The sequence below is a fragment of the Stegodyphus dumicola genome, chromosome 1 (genome assembly GCF_044657685.1).
Source record: "Stegodyphus dumicola isolate Sdum_Otavi_A_Nest chromosome 1, ASM4465768v1".
Classification (NCBI taxonomy): Eukaryota; Metazoa; Arthropoda; class Arachnida; order Araneae; family Eresidae; genus Stegodyphus; species Stegodyphus dumicola.
The window spans coordinates 98,077,837-98,098,685 of record NC_140768.1 but is presented as its reverse complement, the minus strand read 5'-3'; the positions used below and the strand labels follow the sequence as shown (position 1 = coordinate 98,098,685).

The 20,849-nt window shown below is 33.6% G+C and overlaps 1 protein-coding gene across 12 annotated transcripts in view; it reads right to left on the bottom strand.

Moving 5' to 3' along the window:
* The window catches only part of LOC118185892 (bromodomain-containing protein 3-like), a 219,197-nt gene that overhangs the window by 58,542 nt on the left and 139,806 nt on the right, over positions 1–20,849 (bottom strand). For all 12 annotated transcript variants that reach the window (XM_085817974.1, XM_085817949.1, XM_085817948.1 and 9 more), the window contains 5 exons: positions 20,095–20,232; positions 16,628–16,662; positions 10,344–10,596; positions 8,394–8,525; positions 4,622–4,912 (listed from right to left, as the gene is read on the bottom strand). In XM_085817974.1, coding sequence (XP_085674100.1) covers positions 4,622–4,912; positions 8,394–8,525; positions 10,344–10,596; positions 16,628–16,662; positions 20,095–20,232 — 849 coding nt within the window. The remainder of the gene's footprint in view (positions 1–4,621; positions 4,913–8,393; positions 8,526–10,343; positions 10,597–16,627; positions 16,663–20,094; positions 20,233–20,849) is intronic.

Genomic DNA, 20,849 nt, shown 5'->3' with positions numbered 1-20,849 from the left:
TGAAACAGTAAAATTATTCAATATGCATTTTGTAAATAAAAAGATTTTATACTTCTAATCATCTGCCTTCAGGAAATTTTTAAATAATTTTGCTCACGTAGTATGAAAAAATTTTGCTACTCTTTTACCTTTCTTTTTCTATTACAATGTTGTGTAGATTCCAAACTGAGAGACCCCTTGTAGGACACCTGTATTTTCAGCATTCTTTCAATTTAAATGTCTAACTTAGTGTTTTTTTCAATGACTGCTTCTTTCTTTACTACCTGACTTACATATAAGATTACATATAAAAACATGACTTACATATAAAAACTCTGACTTACATATAAGATTTTCCTCTTATATTAAGATCGGATTATATTATTTAGTTTGATAAACATAGTTGATTTATTTAAAATTTAGCCCTTGCTAATTTTAAAACAGCTTTTAAATTCAATTTATCATTGTAATATATGAAATACAACAATCAGATCAATTGTTTAGATCTCCAAATTAGGATTACATATTTGTATTCATTAATTTCTTTTCTTCATTTTTAAACAAATTATTGAAGAAACCACATAGACTACTTTTTTATCCTTAATCACACACAAAAATTATTACAGGTAGAAAAAATTAGCTGAGTTTTTGAAGGCAATATAGTTAATTGACATTTGTTAATGATAGTTTTGTGATATAATGTGCGTGGAAGTACATGCTTAAAATTTTATGGAAATAAAACTGATAGCAATATTTACTGAATACTTCATATATTGTAGATACTAGACTACATAGGCTGTTTGCACATTTTTAGACAAATTTAATTGTAATTACAGAAATATTTTACCTAATATTTTTATGTTTTAAATGCTCTATTTAATAACAATTATTCTTCACTGTCTTTACATGCTGTAATTTCCAAGATAATATAAAGCCTTTTGTAGTAGCGGAAGAGGTATTTTATCCTATTACTCTTGAACAGCTTTCCAAAGTCTAAAACGAGGGGCTGTCGGTCAAAGTTCGGACAATCCACTTTTTAGAAGTTCAAATGTGGAAAAATACACTGAATATTCAGGAGATTGAGTAGGGATACAACCTTAATATCCGTTTTGTGTTACGTTTTTTCCAATCACTTTGTAAGCAAGAAGAAGGTATTTCATATTTGAAAATTGGCTATAAAACATGTTTTTTGATAATATGTGGAGCTCAGAGCTGATCCATACAATATATTAACATTATACGAAAAACAAGCAACAATCATAAATCCCTTAGAAAAACTTTCTTTAGATTACTTAAACCCTGTTTTAAAATCTTTTTCTTCTCTTTCATGATAATAAATGAAACCCCTTTTATTGTAGTCATTAAAGTACATCCAAGATTCATCATGACATTTTGTCTGGATAAATGTTTCTCACAAAGAATGTTGCACTCGACGAAATGCCATGGCAAAAGACAATGCATATTATGTTTTTCTGCTCTTTTAAGATTCAAGTCAGCATTAATCACTTTGTTTGCAGCTGAAACCAAGCATTTTAATGATTTTGCAATTGACTTCATTCTTTTAACATTAAAAGATCTTACTTTTACAACACTCGAAACATTCCATTTTTTCCTTGGATACGTTTTTGGAACAATTTTTTCGCTTGAAGTTAAATTTTGACATCCCACCCTTCGTTTCAACAACATTACCAATGTATTTTTTAATAATTAGATATCAATAATTTTCTTCCGAGAGAACACAAGCATAGCCTTTCATTTATTTTGTATGAAAACAAAACTGTCAAGCAGTCAAGTGTCCCAATTTAAAATGCCTAGTGCCAGCCCTATGTGTGACGTACTAAATCTTTTAAATTTTCAGTTCTGTCCATGTGTTCAGATTAGAAGCATTTTTAAAATTTTTGATTCTGTCTAGTGAAAAGAAGAGTAAATAAAGGGAAAATGAAACATTTTAAGAAAAACTTCTAGTATCAGAAGTAAAATATTAAAATATTATGTTTTCATTGTTCTACCAAAAATTCTTCAAAAACTTTCTGTAAAATATATCCATTATATGCTAATACCATGAGGGCATTTTTTACTTTGTCACATTTTTCTGAAAAATTCTAGAATCGTGGGTTTACCAATCTTGCCTTCAAATCCTTCTAAATTCTTTAAGTTGCAATATCTAAAATATGGAAAAAAAAAAAAAAAAAAAAAAAAAAAAAAAAAAATATCCTACCAATTCTGTAACAGACAACAGCCAGAAATATTTTGGAGGAAGTGGGGAGGAAGGAAAGAAAGAAAAATTACAGGGAAAAAGTGCAAAAGTAATTATATAGAGAAAACTGATGTACACTCTGAGAATTCAGAACATTCTGAGACATGGGAAAAACCCTTTACCATGAAAAATAAATAAAAATAAAAGACTTTTTAATTAATTGCATAGCTATTTTGCTTTTGTTAATAATTGTTTCATAAACTATGCTTTTATAGCATTTATTATCTAGTTTTATTTTTCAGATTCAAATTTTGCAATATTGCAAGTTGCAAAAATTGAGAGAGCAATGTCTTTTTATAACATGACAGAGAAAAATAAATAATACAAAAAAGGTTATTTCTTAAATATAATTTCAGTATATTTACAGATGGGGGGCAAAATAATACGAACACCTGTGAAATAATGGAACATCTTTATTAATAGGGGATTGGACCCCCCTTTGACTGAAATACAGATTGAATGCGACGTGGGATAGATGCATAAAAGTCATGGACAATATTTAAAGGAATATTAAGCCACTCCTCCTGCAGAGTGGTCTCTAATTCCAAAAGTCTCAATGGAGGTGGAAATCGGGAACGAAGTTTGGACTCAAAATATGCCCATAAATGTTCATTATATTCAAGTCTGGAGACTGAGGAGGGCAAGCAAGATGTTCAATTACATCGTCTTGCTATTCGAACCATACTTGAATACACCTAGCAGTGTGGATAGGGATGTTGTCATGTTGAAAAAGCGGTCGTTCCCCAGGGAATACAGTCTGGACAAAAGGATGGACATGATCCCCTAGAATGCTTAGATAGTGATTGGATGTGATCTTCCCAAGCAGAATAACAAGTGGCCCAAGACTGCGCCAAGATATCACACTCTATACCCCATAATGGCGCCACTCCCATGCTTCACAGTCGGCAAGAGGCAATCAGGATGAAACCTTTCTTTGGGCGTTCTCCAGACATAAAAACATCAGGTCGTCTGAAATAGGGTGATAGACGATTCATCTGACCATATTGCCTTTTGCCACTGCTGTGAGGGTCAGCCTTTGTGATCTCTGCACCACTGGCATTGCTTAAAAGCATTAGTTGCTGTCACCAAGGGTTTATGAACTGTCACTCTGCCATAAATGTTTGCAGCATGAAGTTCGCTTTTGACAGTTTTTGTTGAAAGGGGGTGCTGGAGATGACTCTTCATTACAGATGTTATCTCAGATAATGATTGCTTGTGCTTTCTGGGACTTGCGCTTCAAGACCAGCTTTGACTTTCGGCCACTGCTGTGCTTTGAAGACGTCGTTTTACTCTCTTTTGTGTACGCTGTCATAACGGCTGATATCCTACTTCTTGCACACCCAACAAGGTTTGCTGTTTCCGTAACTGATATTCTACTTAAACGTGCTCCAACTATCATAATTCTTTGAAACTGTGACAGGTCTGGCATTTAAACTTCTCACAGACAGTTCGATCGAAGCATGCAACGCAGGTGACTGCTGTTGAGAGACTGATACCTTCTTCTTCATGCTCACTAGGTGACATACTTCTGTTGCAGGTGGCACGGCTGTACTGCAGGTGTGAAATAAGTCATACTTTTTCACAGGTGTTCGCATTATTTTGTCCTCCATCTGTTCTTTAATGAAATTTATTAATGTTATATTGTTCAAACGGAGGGGTGAAGGGGAGAGAAAATCGTGGAAAATTTTCTTCCATGTCTCCAAATAAAAAATTTTCTATAGAAAGTGATCTTAAAATTGCCAAAATGTTGATAAGTCACCAAATTTACAACCGTTTAATAAATGAATTCACATCTCCATAAACGAAAAGTTGTTCAACGGTTCTTCCTTAGAAAAAATGAAATAAATTCGAAATACTTAGGTTTCACTTTTTGCCCAGATACTTGAGCACCACACCATTTATATGAGAAATAGGAACAAATTATAACCCCTTAACCCATTCAAAGGAAAACCACATTTTCAGGGAACTGCCAAATATATTCCAAAATGCTAATTCACACTCAAAATGGCAGTTGTAAAAACAGACAGAAATTTCAGATTATTAAAATTGAGAACTGCTGATTTTGTCTGAAATTAAGGAATTTTAAAGACCAAAAATCAATATTTAAAAAAAAAAAAAAAAAAAAAGGGACTTTTAAGGACTATACAAATCTTGCTTGAAGTGCCAGAAGCTCCTTCTCTATGATTCCAAATCCTCTGCTTATATAATTGTAAAAGGTAATTTGCTAGCTGGTGAGGAATACGAGAAGAAAAAGTTACTGTAGAGATCAAATTATAACTCATAATAGGTTAGTGTAACGTAAGAATTTTACAATTTTATTAATAAAATACAGAATTTTAAAACACCATTTAATACATAAGATGAAATTCCTACATATCCACTTACCTGGCTGTGCCGTAAGTTCAGGTGCTCTGTTAGAAGTGTATGCATTAGAAGACGTATGCTCTGCTTCAGAATTTCGTTCACGAGGTTTCGACAGCAATGGAGGTGGTGCAGGGTCTAAAGGAGGTGTAGGGATTTGTGGAGTCCTGGCTCGAAGTTCTGCTGCAGGAGTCAACTTAGGTGGTGTGCTTGGGGAATTAGGTGATGGCTCGGAAGGAACAGGAGGAGCTTGAGTTGGCACTGGAGCCTGACAAACGGGTGTAGTTACGCTTGTAGTTGACACTGGAACAGCACCTCAAATTGCACAACAGATAAAAAATTACAGTTAGCATAGAAAGTAAAACTAAACCAATTTTGTTTCTTCACTAGCATTTAATCAACTCAAATCGACTCATTATTTAAAATCAAAATACTTCTCATTCAGAAATGGGCATGGCAAAACTTCATTAAGTGATCTAATGAATCTCCACTAGTGATCCTAATGAATTTTGGCCTTTATAAAGATTATCTCATAAGATGAGATTGAGTACTATAGGGAATATTCCATACTTTTAGAACACGATGCTTTAACAAGCATTTCAAGTAATGCTTTTGTACAAATTGTCTTACTCATTTTGAAATAAATAACAGTTCAGTTTTACTTTTTCATTTTCTCATGAAACAATAAATACTGAATTCGGTAAAAATTGAAGTTGTCAGTTTATTTATTTTCATAACCTCTTGATTTGTTGTACTTCACTTGTCCAAGTGCGGATCTGGAGAATATACTTTCACATATGCATGTTCTATTAAAGTTGTCCAACGCTAGAATTTCATTCATACATAGTTCAATAATAAACTATCAACACTGAATGCTTATTACTGTTATCTTTGATCATAAGTAATTTAAAGAATTTCCATTAACTGAAAATGAAGTCAAAGAAACTGCACAAAAAAAAAAAAAAAAAAAAAAAAAAAAGCAAGTGGCAGTGAAGGATTTTCACATACGGAAGAAGAAATTAAAGAATAAATCAAGAAATGACAAAGAATTGGATGATCTTAAAATACAGCTGACAGTTATAATGAAGAAGATAAAATTGCCTTTAACTTACATACAGCATATGTATTGCTAAAAAAGGCACAGGAGCTGGGTGATTTTGCAATAGAGACTGACTCAAAGCATGAAAAAAGAAATAATTTACATGATGCACTGGAAGTTTTGCACTCTTTACCATATAACTTATACAGAGCTATGTCACAAGCAAAAATTACCTTTTTAAAAAATAATTGCATCTTGCACTTATTAAGCAGTAATAAAAATCTTTTCAATCAACATTTGTCTAGTTTTACTTATTAATTAAAGGCATTTTTTTCATAAAAAGATAACTTTGCGGAACACATTTTTGTCATACGCACAGTGTATTAATGACATAACCTCTGTGTTTGGCAAAGGTTTGTTACAATGCAGTTTCTTTCTTTCCTGTGTGAAAAGCCACTTAATAGTAAAGGACAGGAAGATACTGCAATAATCCCAAAAGTGAAATCTCTGTTGGCAAGGGGGACAGGGTTCATAGCCACATTTTAGTTCAAAAAATAAGCACCTATAAGCACTTTTCAAGCACATTTTAAGAAAAAAATAAGCACCTGTCTAATTACATTATACACAACTGCATAACTTCAAAAATTAGACTCGTAATTTAAAATATGAGAAATGCAGTATTTATTAAGAGAGAATAAGCATGGGGGACAAGAGAATAAGCAAGAAAGGGGGAACCTCAACCATGGAAAATAATTACTTTTTTTTAAATTTTAAATAACAGTTCAATTTACAGAACTAGTTTACAATAAGAGAAAAAAAACTAAACTATATTACAAGATTTAATGATGACATTTCAGTTCAAAATAGAGGAAATAAATAATAATAAGGCATATTTATTCTATTCGCTTGGAACTTAATAATAAATGCAATTTATTTTTCCACTCATATTGATATTTAACTCATTTAAATCTAAATTCTGAACATTTTCTAAATTTTCATCGTATATCAGTTTTCCCTTAACAGATAATGCAAGCAAAGTAATTTAAGTAAAAAAAGAGGAACATTTCTGAAATCAGAAGACAGAAATTTGCTTCATGCAGTCATCCTTTAACAGTAAAAGCTTAACTACCCACATACGTGAAAATTGGCGAATATTCGGACAGTCGAGCGTAACTTGAAAAAGAGGAGCAGGGGGGGGGCTGACTGTAGCCGTTCTTTAGATTTTTTCACTAAATAAATGCTTTTGATACTTCAATATGTGCATCATATAAAAACAAACCAACGGAACAGAAAAATATTCTGCTTAGCAAGCACAGTAAAACTCTTTTAAGTGTTCATAAACAAATCTCGGACCGAACATCAAAATTAATTACCTCTGCAAAATATCGCAAATGTTATTGCGCAATATGTGCGCCGTAATTCTTCTCTACATGATATTACGCAATCGGATTCAACAGCTGCCGATATTGGGAGAATAAAGAACTAAATCAAGGAAAAGAAAGAGACTTGGGGTGTTTTTCATTCTAATTTTCAACAGACTGCGTTAAATTTCGGGAATAGAATCATTCTTCGCTTGGGTTGGTAGACCGCAAAACATTTAGTCCTATTCAATCCAGATTGGAAAGTGACTGACCAAAAAAAGCTTCTTTTGCAACGAACTGTAACAGTTTCAATATTCGAGATTTTGCGGAGAAAGGGCAGAACCTCCCAACCTTCGTACTGTATAATGTATTGGCCAAAAAAATGAAATTATTTTGACTATTCGATTACTTTCCCTTTATTTACGCCATTCCAAATATTATTCATTAGAAAGCTAATCTGCGTTAAAACACAACCATTTTTGGAAGTTTACTATACTTCAGCAGTTACTGCAACTATGTTATTATAAACATTAATACATATGCTCATAATATAAGCATAACGATCATAATATCACAATAAACAGGAATATGAACTGACCAAGCGGAACGAGAATCCAAATTATTAAGATCTTGATAGAAATTCAAATGCGTGTAATATTTGGGTGGGAGGAAACGAATGCCAAATGTACCGGAATTTTCTATTGCTTTCGCAATTCTTTGACCAACAGAACGACGGGCACCTGTCTGTACTCTCCGCGCACACCAGAGGTTATGTTAATGCAGAGAAAGGGGGAAAAGCTATTTCCGGGAGTATGATTCACAATCTGACATTCCATATTAGGAAGAAAAGTTGTTTATTTAGTTTCGGCTTTGGTACGGGGAAAAATTGCGCGTTCATTTAAAAAAAAGCACTAAAAGCAAAAAATAAGCACTAAAAACAAAAAAATAAGGGCTTTAAAGAAAAAGTAAGCACCTATAAGAGCCTTTATATTTTATTTTCAAATATAAGGACTTATAAGCACTTATAAGGACCGCTACGAACCCTGGGGGAGGAGACTTTTGCAGCTTGCATTACATATTTCCACAAAATGATGGCAGCTGTTTATAGAAAGCAAAGAGTTCACAACTTTGACATGTTTAAAGTCCACTACTTGGTAAGCTGAATATACTATTTTTAATAACATCAGTTTGATAAATCTTTTTTGATAAAGTTATATTAAGCATTGCTTTTATCCTCCCAAAAAGGTAGTCTATACTAATATACTATGTGGAACTAAACATAAAAAATAAACATTACTTTGCATTTCACATTAGCAGAAAAAGAAGGAAAAAAAGGGGGAACCCCCTGATTATGTTATTATTTACAGAAAATGACCCAAAACATTTTTCCTCCTACCATGTGGCCTAGGTTGTGATGTAATAACATTTTTCTTTACAGGTGCAGCAGTTGCAGTAGCCGTAGGCCTTGATGGCTGCTGTGGAAGATTATGACTGGCAACAACTGGAGGTCTTGAAGGAACACTAGACGCTAAAAAAAAGAATACAAATAAAAGATACATTTTCAAATAAAAATATCATCAACTTTCATTAATACTTTTATAACACAGAAGTCAGCTTATTTTACAAAAGTAAATATAAAAATTATTACAAAGCCTCAATGTGGCACATTTAAACAAACTATATGTACCCCCTGAAATTTAGAGCAAATTATTTCCTATGTAAAAGCAAGGGTTAATGAATATTGAAAAGTTAGAGTTGACTGCTGAAGTTGTGCTACAAAGCATATCTTTAAACGGTGACAAATATCTTCAAGTAACAATAAATAACAGTAATAAGTACATTTTCACTATATTAATCACGGTGCAATGATACCTATGCCACAAGTTCTTCGTAGATAAATGTAAACAGATTGCATCAAATATCTAAGCAGCGGTCAAGTATAGATATATTGACATAGTGATGTTTGATTTCTGAGTTTCCACTCCATGACATTCGAAATGAATTCCATTGATTAAGATACGATGAGTTAGGTCAACCACTCCAACACAATTTGAGCCTTGTGACATGCGACATTGCCCTCCAGGATAATTCCATTTTCAGTTGGGAAAACGGATGCCATGTAAGGGTGCAACTCGTGTGCAATTATGTTCAGATAGTTTGCAGCTTGTATGATCTGTTCTACCAGAATTAAGGGCCTTACAGCTGTGCATGAAGCATAATACCACCACCAGCCTGCATATGACCTACTGTACAGGACGAAACAACTGTTCGCCTGGAAGATAGTGCATCCTGACACGATCATCAACATGATGAATGAGAAATCATGATTTATCTCACCAGGCAACTGTCTTTCACTTATGATGCAGTCTCAATATTTCTCGGCCCACATAGGTGTAACAGCTGATAATGAAGCTTGCTCAACAGAGGCAGATGAATGGGACATCTACTGCACAGTCCCATATTCAACGGTGTCAGCTGAACTGCGTGCTCTGAAACACTTGCACTTGGATCTGCACTGTATTGGGCTGTCAGCCAAGCCACTGTCTGGTGCAGATTTTGCTGAACCAAGCGGGACAGTCTACAACATCTTTCTTAAATGATGTGTGGACTTCACCTTGGTATTTATTGCTGGTTTCACCATCATTTATACACTTAGTATAAATACTAACATTGGCAGTTTACAAACAACCTATTAGTCATGCAGTTTCAGAAATGCTCATTTCGAGTCTTCAGGCTGCTACAATCTGCCCTCCATCAAATTTGTTTAGATCAGCAGCCTTTCCCATCAATCGCAAAAGTAATTGCAAGAATGATTCTTTACCTTCTCCAAGAAGCAGTTAAAAACCATTCCCACTTAATCCACATTCCTTTCAAGTCATCCAGACAAATTCATTGAAAAATATAGTAATGGCCATAATGTTTTGGCTCATTAGTGTATATATATTTGTTCATACTGATAAAAAAGTTTATATTTTGGTTATTATGCTAAACATTTTTAATAATCAAAATGTAAAAAAAAAAAAAAAAATAAAGCTTATTAGTTTGTCAAAAGGAATGTTTGACAATCTGACTTATCTACAACATAAAATATGAATATGCAGAAAAAAATAGCTTTGGCAAAATGCATAAAAATCTCTCAGAAGGCAGTTACAAATTTGAGGGGGGGGAAAGCTTTGAAGGTTTAAATTAATAAAAGCATATTATAATACAAAAGGCCGTACGATATTGGGGGTAAGTATTCAAATGCTGCAGAAAATACACTCCCAAATTACTAGTCTCCTAATCTGTCATTAATTACAGTTCACAAAATGAAAAAGGTTTTGATCAGCTAAGATAACTATTTTACCTTGTTGATTTACCAATGGAAAAACTGGTCCAGGTGGCTGCTCAACAGTAGGTTGTAACTGTGGAGGGCTTTGAAGTGATGGGAATGCAGGCAGTTGATTTGGAGGATGAACATAACCTGAATGATTTCCTATAGGCATTGTTGTAGGAGGTGGATATGGCCCAACTGGACCTCCTAGAGATGGTGGACCATGAGATGATGCACCAACAGGACCAGAAGGAGGATTTAGATGAGGAGGTTCTAAATTTGACAGCTGAAAAAATATTACCAATTAATTGTAATTATTAAAAATATTTCAAAATAAAGTTCATTAAAGTGTCAAAATTTAAGAAAATTGAAAAACAATAAACAATCCTATCTTTCTATTTCTTAAAACAAGCCCATTATTATTCTATTAACCCATTAAAGCTTAATATTTCTTTTTTGGGATGCATATGTATATAGCTTGAAAACTATGACTATTAAATAATATATTTTACATAATTATTTATTATGTATTCTACAATATAAAAATAGCTGCACAGCATTAAAAAATTCTGATGCTAGAGGGCATCAAAAAGCATATTTTCAATACCACTCCCGAGATCACCTTCAACATCAATCTGGCAGCAAATATTGATGGTTGTCTGAATGAAATATTATCAGAAATTATTAGTACATATTAAAAAAATTAGTAATCAAATATAAAGAAAGGTCAAACACAATTACAATTCGGCTTTAATTCCTAAAGCACCTTCTAATGAGTGTAGAAGCTATGAAAGATTAATATTTTTCAAATAAATATGTTTATATCTAATAAAAAATAAACAGCTTGAATTACTGATATTAATATAAGTTTAATATAATGCCAAATATAAGTTTAAAGGATATCTAATATATAAAATTCTCGTGTCACAGTGTTTGTAACAATACTCCTCTGAAACGGCTTGACCGTTTTTTATGAAATTTTATATGTTTATTTGGTAGGTCAGAGAATCGGCTGTAATCTATTTTTCATACATGATTACATTTCATAAGGGTGGTCCACCCTAATTTTTTTTTTTAAATTTTTTATTCTTATTTGTTTATGATGTGGCATTAAAAAATACATACAACCCTAAATTTTCACCCTTCTACCACCAACCCCTATTTTTTAATAGCGATATTAGTAATTTAATAATTTTTAACCCTGGTCGATAACTCATCAATTATCACTTGATCAGTTGTTTCCGCCAGGCGTCTACAGGTGTCACTTCTCACCCAGTAAACAGCACGGAGTAAGGATGAGACCGAATCCGGTCTCCTGTCTCTCTCACTCCCCACAGAGTTTTGTGCCACAGATTATTGTTTGTGCATTGATCGTAATCAACAAAAGCTGCGTGCGAAAGAATACATTCACTTGTGAGACGCTATTGTCCACAACGCAGGCACTGCAGAAATTGGTAACTCTGTCATTCTACCATCATCGTACATAGGCAGTCCACCTCACCACCACCAGCCTGCATATGACCTACTATACAGGACGAAACAACTGTTCGCCTGGAAGATAGTGCATCCTGACACGATCATCAACATGATGAGGTGGGGGGGGGGGAACATCGCTGCGCGCAATGAACTGGAAGTTGATCTGTCACCACTATCGTTATCTTCAGGGCAGATGTTTTTATTTTATTCGACATATAATTCCTTATTAAATGTAGTATTTAATCTCGATGTACTCCGTCTTTGATATGATTTAAATCAAATTCCTCGTCATTATAAATATCACGAATACAAATCAAATAGTTTTCTGGTTGCAATTTTCTAATTTCGGCTATGTGTAAGGTACGCATGCGCGCGTTGAAAGAAATGTTTAATAAAGTAAACAAATAAATATTAAGCTTCTTTTTTTGTAAATTTTGATACCCTTTAGATCATAATTGCTCATTATTTTATAAATTACGGTTTCATATTTTTAATTTTATAATTTCTGCATGCCATCTTGCCAGATTTAGACTGATGATCTATAATCCGGAAAAATCGATAATCCGGAATCGCCGAAGTCCCGACGAGTCCGGATTAAAGACTTTTGACTGTATACGTAAAGTGAATGGACAACAGTATACAATGTATAAAGATGCATGCCTTACACTCGGCTTGCTCGAAGACAACAACCAGTGGGAATGTATGCTTGCTGAAGCAGCATTGAACTGTACAGCAATACGAATTCGTCTACTATTCGCTATAGTGCTGACTACATGTTTCCGAGCCCGAGATTGTGGGATAATCACAAAGATTCAATGACTGATGATATGAGGGTTGGAACTTTAATAGTGGCAACACAGCTGAAAAAAACGCTACGCAACAAAACCAAAGAATATCGCGTATATCACACGTGAACTACATACCTACCTTACCTCTCAGCAAAAAGACTCGTTCTGCCTACGTCACGCGCATGCGGAGTGACGCGAAGAACGAATCCTTGTATTAGCTCGCAGTCTAAAGTAAGTGTTGTCAGGATGTTTTCAAAACAAGAACAACGATGTTGGATAAAAATTAAATGTGCCAAAGGTCGTACAGCACGACAGTGTCATCAAGGGCTTCAAGAGGCTTGCGGGGAATCTGCATTGCCTAACAGAACCGTAGCAAGATGGGTGAAAGCATTCAATGAAGGACGCCAAAACGTGGCAGACATGCTGCGGCCAGATCGTCCGAGTGTCAGCGATGCAGACATGCAAGCTGTTGCTGCACAAATGGACAGTGATCGCCGCCAAACGATTCATCAGCTGGCCCGACAAACAGGATTAGCGCATATGACTGTGCTGCACATTCTGAAGGAACACCAGTCCGTGAGAAAAATTGCTTCACGTTGGGTTCCACATCAATTGACGGAAATGCAGAAATGGCTACGATATGATGCAGCCCGAACCCACCTGGAGCGCTATGAGCGCGAAGGAGATGCTTTTTTACACCGTATCATTACACTGGATAAGACTTCGGCCCAATCGTACCAGCCAGAACTGAAACGCCAATCAAACGAATGGCATCATCACGGGTCACCATGACGTTCGAAATTTCGTCAGAACCTTAGCAATGTGAAAGTTATGGAGATTCTCATGTATGACTGTGATGGTGTCTTCCTAACGCATACCGTTCCCACACAGCAGACCATAATTGCGTAGTATTACTGCTCATTTTTGGAGCACAATCTCCGACCAGCTTTGAGAAAAAAACGGCGATACTTTCTGCAGAACGCTCCTCTCATTTTGCATGACAATGCTCGGCCGCATGCAGCGCAAGCTGTGACAGATTTGTTCAAGCGATGGGGCTGGAAAGTGTTTTACCATCCACCATACTCCCCAGATCTAAACCCCTGTGACTATGACTTAATTCTAAGATGAAGGAACCACTTCGTGGCACTCGCTTCCAAACTGTTTCTGAGATTCTTGCGGCAGTAGACCGCAAGAAAGTAGACCATTAAACTATCAACAAAACAGGCACTGCTACAGGTATTCTGCGACTTCCACATCATTGGAAACGGGTTGTACACAATGCTGGCAACTATATTGAAGGACTGTAAAACATGGTGACATGAATCACTTTCGTATTCCTTGTAAATAAATAGTTGCCACTATTAAAGTTCCAACCATCGTATACTGCATCAATATCGTGCACGGTGCAAAAATCTAATGATAATATTCAGCGACGCTATGCACAATGAAGCATTGATTGCTATTGAGGAAATTTGCATTATCATTGCCAACGTACCACTCAGTCATTTCGGTATGCGTTCGCCAAATCGAAGTGCATCTGATTTAATGAACACTGAAATGAATCATGAACTGCAGTACAATACTGTAGAAATGGCAACAATTGTTACTCGCAATGTCCCATTACTGAATGAGGAACAAAGAACCATTTATGACCACATTATGCTCGCAGTTTCGGCAGGACAAGGTGGATTTTTTTTTTTGGATGTACCAGGTGAAACTGGCAAAACATTCCTTTTTTCACTAATTCTCGCCGAAACATGAGTAAATAATGGCATCGCAGCAACTTTATTGGATGAAGGCAGAACATCTCATTCAGTATTTAAGCTGCCACTAAAAATTCAAAATAACCCAGACGGAGTGTGCAACATCTTAAAAAAAAAAAAAAATTGTCCATGGCCACAGTGCTGAAACAGTGTAAAATTATCACCTGGGATGAATGCACTATGAAACACAACCATTTGCTTGAGGGATTTAACAGGACATTGAAAGACATAAAAAACAACGACAAACTATTCGGTTGCACTCTGTTACTCCTTTTAGATGATTTCGGACAAACACTGAAACACACACGAAAGGCTTCAGATTTTAAATTACATCTAGAGTGTTTTTTTTAAACATTTTGTGTGTTGCCTTTATTTATTGAATATCATGTTCTTGGCACTTAAACAATAAAATTCACTTCAACAGCAATGTTGCAAGATAATTTTAAAATCAGCATATCTTTAGAATTTCTGATACAGTCTCACACATTGGAGATAAAAATGTTTTTTCTGTATCATGCTGCCATTGCTTGCTTTGAAATCCTCGTGTTTGCTAACTAAAAATTCGTTAAAGTTTTACAATATATGAAACACATAATAAAACAAATTCCAAATTTGGTCTTCCAGATGCCTATATTTGCAGTAGGATTACGTCATTCAAAATCAGATGGTTCTAGGTACCGTTCTTTTATCACAATGCGAGAAACTAACATACACTGACGCAGATTCTTCATTATTTATTTTCTTCAAATGTAATACATTGCAATAATATTTAGTGGCAAAAGTTTGAAAAGTGAAACAGACATTCAGAGTGATTCAAACCAAAATCGCAAAACGAAAACAATAGTCCCTCAGGGACAAAGCCCCTTTGGACTTAATAATAATAATAACAATACACGATATTGCTGAAACCCATTACAGCACAAAGTTCCTAAATTAGTATTTAAAAAAATCAAGTAATATTCTTATTAAGATAACACATGTGGTTTATCTATGTTTTTACTAATTTAGACCAGAGAACTTTTAAATTCAGCTCACATTAACCTTTCCAAAAGTTATACAATACAGAGACTAGAGAGGAAATCTACAAATTATAGTGAATACAGTCATAAGACTTTAATCCGGACTCGTCGAGGCAATTCCAGATTATAGATCATCAGTTTAAATCTGGTAAGTTGGCTTGCAGAAATTATAAAATTAAAAATATGAAACCGTAATTTATGAAATAAAGAGCAATTATGATCTAAAGGGTATCAAAATTTACAAAAAAAAAAAAAAAAAAAAAAAAAACAATATTTATTTGTTTACTTTATTAAACATTTCTTCCGACGCGTGCATGCGTAAAGCATACATTACGCATAGTCGAAATTAGAAAATTACAATCAGAAAACTATTTGATGTGCATTCGTGATATTTATAATGACGAGGAAATTGATTTAAATCATATCAGAGTACATCAAGATGAAACACTATATTTAGTAAGGAATTATAAGCCGTATAAAATAAAAACATCTGCCCTGAAGATGAGGATAGTGCTGACAGATCAACTTCCAATTCATTGCGCGCCGCAGCGTTAAAGATAAACAAAGTTTAGATTCCTGTTCATTGAGCACCACAACGTCCTTACATATTCCAGTTCATTGAGGACCACAACGTCCCCCCCCGGCAGAACAGCATGAAATTGATAAACACATTTCAGAATGATTAGAGAAACAAAGGATATGCCTTTATCCATTTTTTTGCAGCAATTCCACTTTTTGTTTGATGGATATCGAAACATGCTTTCGCTTTGAAGATCCTTTGGCTGCTCCAGAATCAGAAATTATTTTTGACATAATCGAAAGTTCAAGCTTACTTTTATATAAGCCAGATCCAATTAGAAGATTAAGGAAAGCAATCTGCAACATTAACTGAAATAAATAATTAGATAATTTTAGCTTAGCTTATACCATTATACATTAAACGCGCATGCGTAAACGTATTACGCAAATGCATTAACGCATGCGCAGAAAGTTTGTAGCTTTGAGGTCCGGATTATAGATCATTCTGGATTATGGATGTCCAGATTAAAGACTTTTGACTGTATAATATTTATATGTACGACAAATTATAGTACATGTTATAGTATACATGTTTTGTAAACATACTCTACAGGATCATAAAATTTGTAACAGAGGAAAGGACAATAATACAACCAATCGCATAATAATCTGGGAAAAAACTTTATTATCTAGACAACATTTTAGAAGTTATAAAATAATAAAAATTAAAATATATGTATGATATTAAATACCTGATTTTCCTCTACTTTGGGTTTCTTTGACAGATCTGGAAAAAAATATACATATTATTAAATTTATTTCAAAGAAAAAAAATTGCTATATATTAATCCCACCAGACCTAGCATAAGAAATGCAACAGCTTTTAGAATATATAAGAGTCTTCAAACAAAGAAAACCTTATAATCTTTTTATATAAATTGTCCCTGCTTTGCTAACACTTAAAATCTTCTGAGATATCATGAACTTAAAATCTTCTATATGAAGTTTCAGTGGAGAATGTACTAAAATGCATGGGTGTTTTCCTGGCTTTCTTTATGTGTAACATGTATACGAAGCAGCTGCCTTACAAAGTCCTCCACGAAGGCACCCCTCCTCTTAGGCAGATACCCATAGTGTGCTTTGCCATAATTAAATAAACCAAACTACTAAAATGCATATAATACTGGTGTGGAAGATTAAAATCTTTCATAATTATTTAATTATAATATTTATAATTACCTTCGCAACTATTATAATAATTTTTATAATTTAGGAAATAAGATTACTGGAAAATTGCAATGGGGAAATTAAACATTAAAATCATTAGATTACACAATAAGAATCAAAATACAGTCAAAAGTCTTTAATCTGGACTCGTCGGTACTTTGGCGATTCCAGATTATCGGTTTTTCCGGGTTATAGATCATCAATTTAAATCTGGTAAGATGGCATGCAGAAATTATAAAATTAAAAATATGAAACCGTAATTTATGAAATAAAGAGCAATTATGATCTAAAGAGTATCAAAATTTACAAAAGAAAGCTTAATATTTATTTGTTTACTTTATTAAACATTTCTTTCAATGCGCGCATGCGTAAAGCATGCATTACGCATAGTCGAAATTAGAAAATTGCAACCAGAAAACTATTTGATGTGTATTCGTGATATTTATAATGATGAGGAATTTAATTTAAATCATATCAAAGACGGAGTACATCGAGATGAAATACTACATTTAGTAAAGAATTATAAGCTGAATAAAATAAAAACATCTGCCCTGAAGATATGGATAGTGCTGACAGATCAACTTCCAGTTCATTGCACGCCCGTGACATTCCCCTTCCCCGCAGAGCGGCGTGAAATTGATAAACAGATTTCGGAACGGTTAGAGAAACAAAGGATATGCCCTTATCCATTTTTTGCAGCAATTCCACGTTTTGTTTGATGGACATCCAAACATACTTTCGCTTTGTAGATCCTTTACATATTAGTAAATATATATCGGAAATTCTATTTGACATAATCAAAAGTTCAAGCTTACTTTTATAAAATTGCTCTAACAGTCTGCAAAAAATAATAAGCCGGATCCAATTCGAAGATTAAGGAACAACGCAATCTGCAACATTAACTGAAATAGATAATTTTAGCTTAGCTTATACTGTCCGTAATACATTAAACGCGCATGCGCAAACGTATTATGCACATGCGTAAAGGTATTATGTGTTTACGCATGCGCAGAATGTTTGTAGCTTTGAGGTTCGGATTATAGACCATTCTGGATTATGGACGTCCGGATTAAAGACTTCTGATTGTATATCCTTCCTGTTATTAAAATGAAAAAAAAGATTAGCCTGCTATTATTCATATCAGTCAGCAAATGTCTTTTGTATTAAAAAAATTAAAAACTAATAATAAATACATGTTGTCATAATAGTTACAGTAACTATATAAGGACTTTAAAAATCCCTATCTTCTCTCTCCAGATACACATTTCTGAAGTACCAAGGTTGGGGGGATTCATTTTTCTTCCTCTCTCGTTTCTTGGCCCCCTTTTTAAAATATTTTCTTCATCTACCTTTATTATTATTCACATCTTTAACAACAGTTTTTAATTTAATACAAGAATTTTAATTACTTTTTTAGTTTTTAATTATATAATATGGATTCCATATAATATGGAATAATATAATTATCCAACTATGTAATATGGAATATGCAATTTCAGCAGGGATTTATTTGCAATTTAAGAAATGCACGATATTTTAAATTTCAGACATATTAAATTCTTAGCCAATTTGTTGTAAAAATTTTTACAGAAGTTTTGCAATAAAACAGAACACATAAAAGTTTAAGAAAAGAAATATCAGTCTTGGTTTATACAGACACACCAAAAACATTAAAATGACAGAAAGTTTTAGTTTTTACTAATTACAAATTGTTTATAAATCCCTTAGAAATAATGCTAGCATTGTTTTTTTATCACTTATTGTGCAAAGTTCTTTGCATGTGATAAACTTGCAATGATCCAACATAAATGTGGGTCTCTTTACATATTTTCTTTCTTAACCCCTTAACTGCCACGGAAAACGTACAAGAGTCTGTTCCCAGTGCCACGGTTTTTCACACAGGCACGCGTAGTTATGTGATGTATTAGGGGGAAAATAAGTGCAAGTTTTACTTTCTAAAAACTGTTTTACCATCACAAAATAAAGAATAATAATAAAAATGATGTTTTTATAATAAAAAATATTACTAAAATGGGGTTTCGATCAAATAATTTTTAGACCAGTAAAGTGTAATATTAGGTTTCAGTGTTATACTTTGTGAAATCAGTATGCCTAAAAAAACATATATTTCTTCTGAACTGGTTGAATGCCACGATTTTGTTCTTGATTTTTCGTTTGCACGGTGTTGGCTCATATACTTGTCTACAAAACGGTTAGTTTCAGTAACAATATGAAGCATGAGCAGTTCATAAAAAAATAATTCAAAAAAGATAAATCGGTCTGAAACGTCTGTTACATCTTTCTTTATTCCTGGCACCTACTACAAAAAGTAAACGAAAGCGGAGGACCCAGAATAAAAGAAAAATACGTTTTACTCAAACAGCACCAGCCAATACCATGCAGTCATTACTTTCACGGCTGTGGACACATCCCTCTCTCCACTTTCTCCCCACACTTCTCCGAAATAGTATCCTCCTTCGCATACTTTGTCAAGGTCATTGTGGTGTTGCATTCCAAAGCTTTGTGCAAATGATAGTATTTTGGAAGGGTGTATATATATATGCCTGGGGTAGTTAACGTATCGGCTGAGCAAGGTGTATATATACGCCCGCAGCAGTTAAGGGATTAAGGCAATGTACAGCACACTGTCTTCTAGTATAAAAATTGCCGACAAAAATTCAGTGGAAGGAGAAGAAACAAACAAACAAACAAACAAACAAAAAAAAAAAAAAAAAAAAAAAAAAAAAAAAAAAAAAAACTTAAGTAACTTTTGTTGCTTAGGTAAGTCTTTTTTGGGGGGGGGTGAGAAAGGTATAAAGGGAAAGCAAGTCAAAATGCACCAATAGTGCAGGATAAGGCTTAATGAGAAAAATGTCGGCATATGTAATGCTTATGTTTTAAAACATACAAATAGTTTAATGAATAAAATATAAAACTAACACTTCAACATTATGTTAATTCAAAATAGAAATAAAAAATACTGCTGACTTACCATTTTCAGAATCACTAGAGTCTGAAGTACTACTAGAGCTGCTGCTACTACTGCTGTCACTATCACTTGAACTGCTGCTACTGGCACTCAATCGTGTTGCAGTTCCACCAACTACATCAACATGAGAACTATCTGAATCTGGAAGAGGAGGATAGATTACTGCAGATTTTTATATTATAAAACAGAATATTCTTTCTGAAAAGCTCAGCAAATGAAGTTTAAGCTGCTTAATTGCTCATCATCATATTCATTTACATCAAATTTTAAATATCAAATTTTGTTGTATTAATGAATTATATATATATTACATGAGTTTTTGTATTATCTTTTAGAAAGGAAATTAAATTCCTAGGAAATTTCTTTTTCTAGGAATTAATTAGGAGTTTAATTTCCTAGAAAATTTCTTTTCCTAGGAGACAAAACAAAAACTCTTTTAATCAATAAAGTCTGGTTTTATTACTTAACAGCTTTAGAAGAAATATTAGGCTTTTTCAATTACTGAAAGTTATCTGATGATAAATAAATACATAAAAATGCAATTATATATTAATGCTTAATCATACATTTTAGTAAATTAAATTTCCGCTACTAAGAAATTAATTACAGTACAAAGTTCAAGATCCGGACTCGTCGGGACTTCAGCGATTCCGGATTTTTCCAGATATTAGATCATCAGTTTAAATCTAGTGAAATGGCATGTAGAAATAATAAAATTAAAATTATGAAATCATGGTTTATGAAATGATGAAGCATTT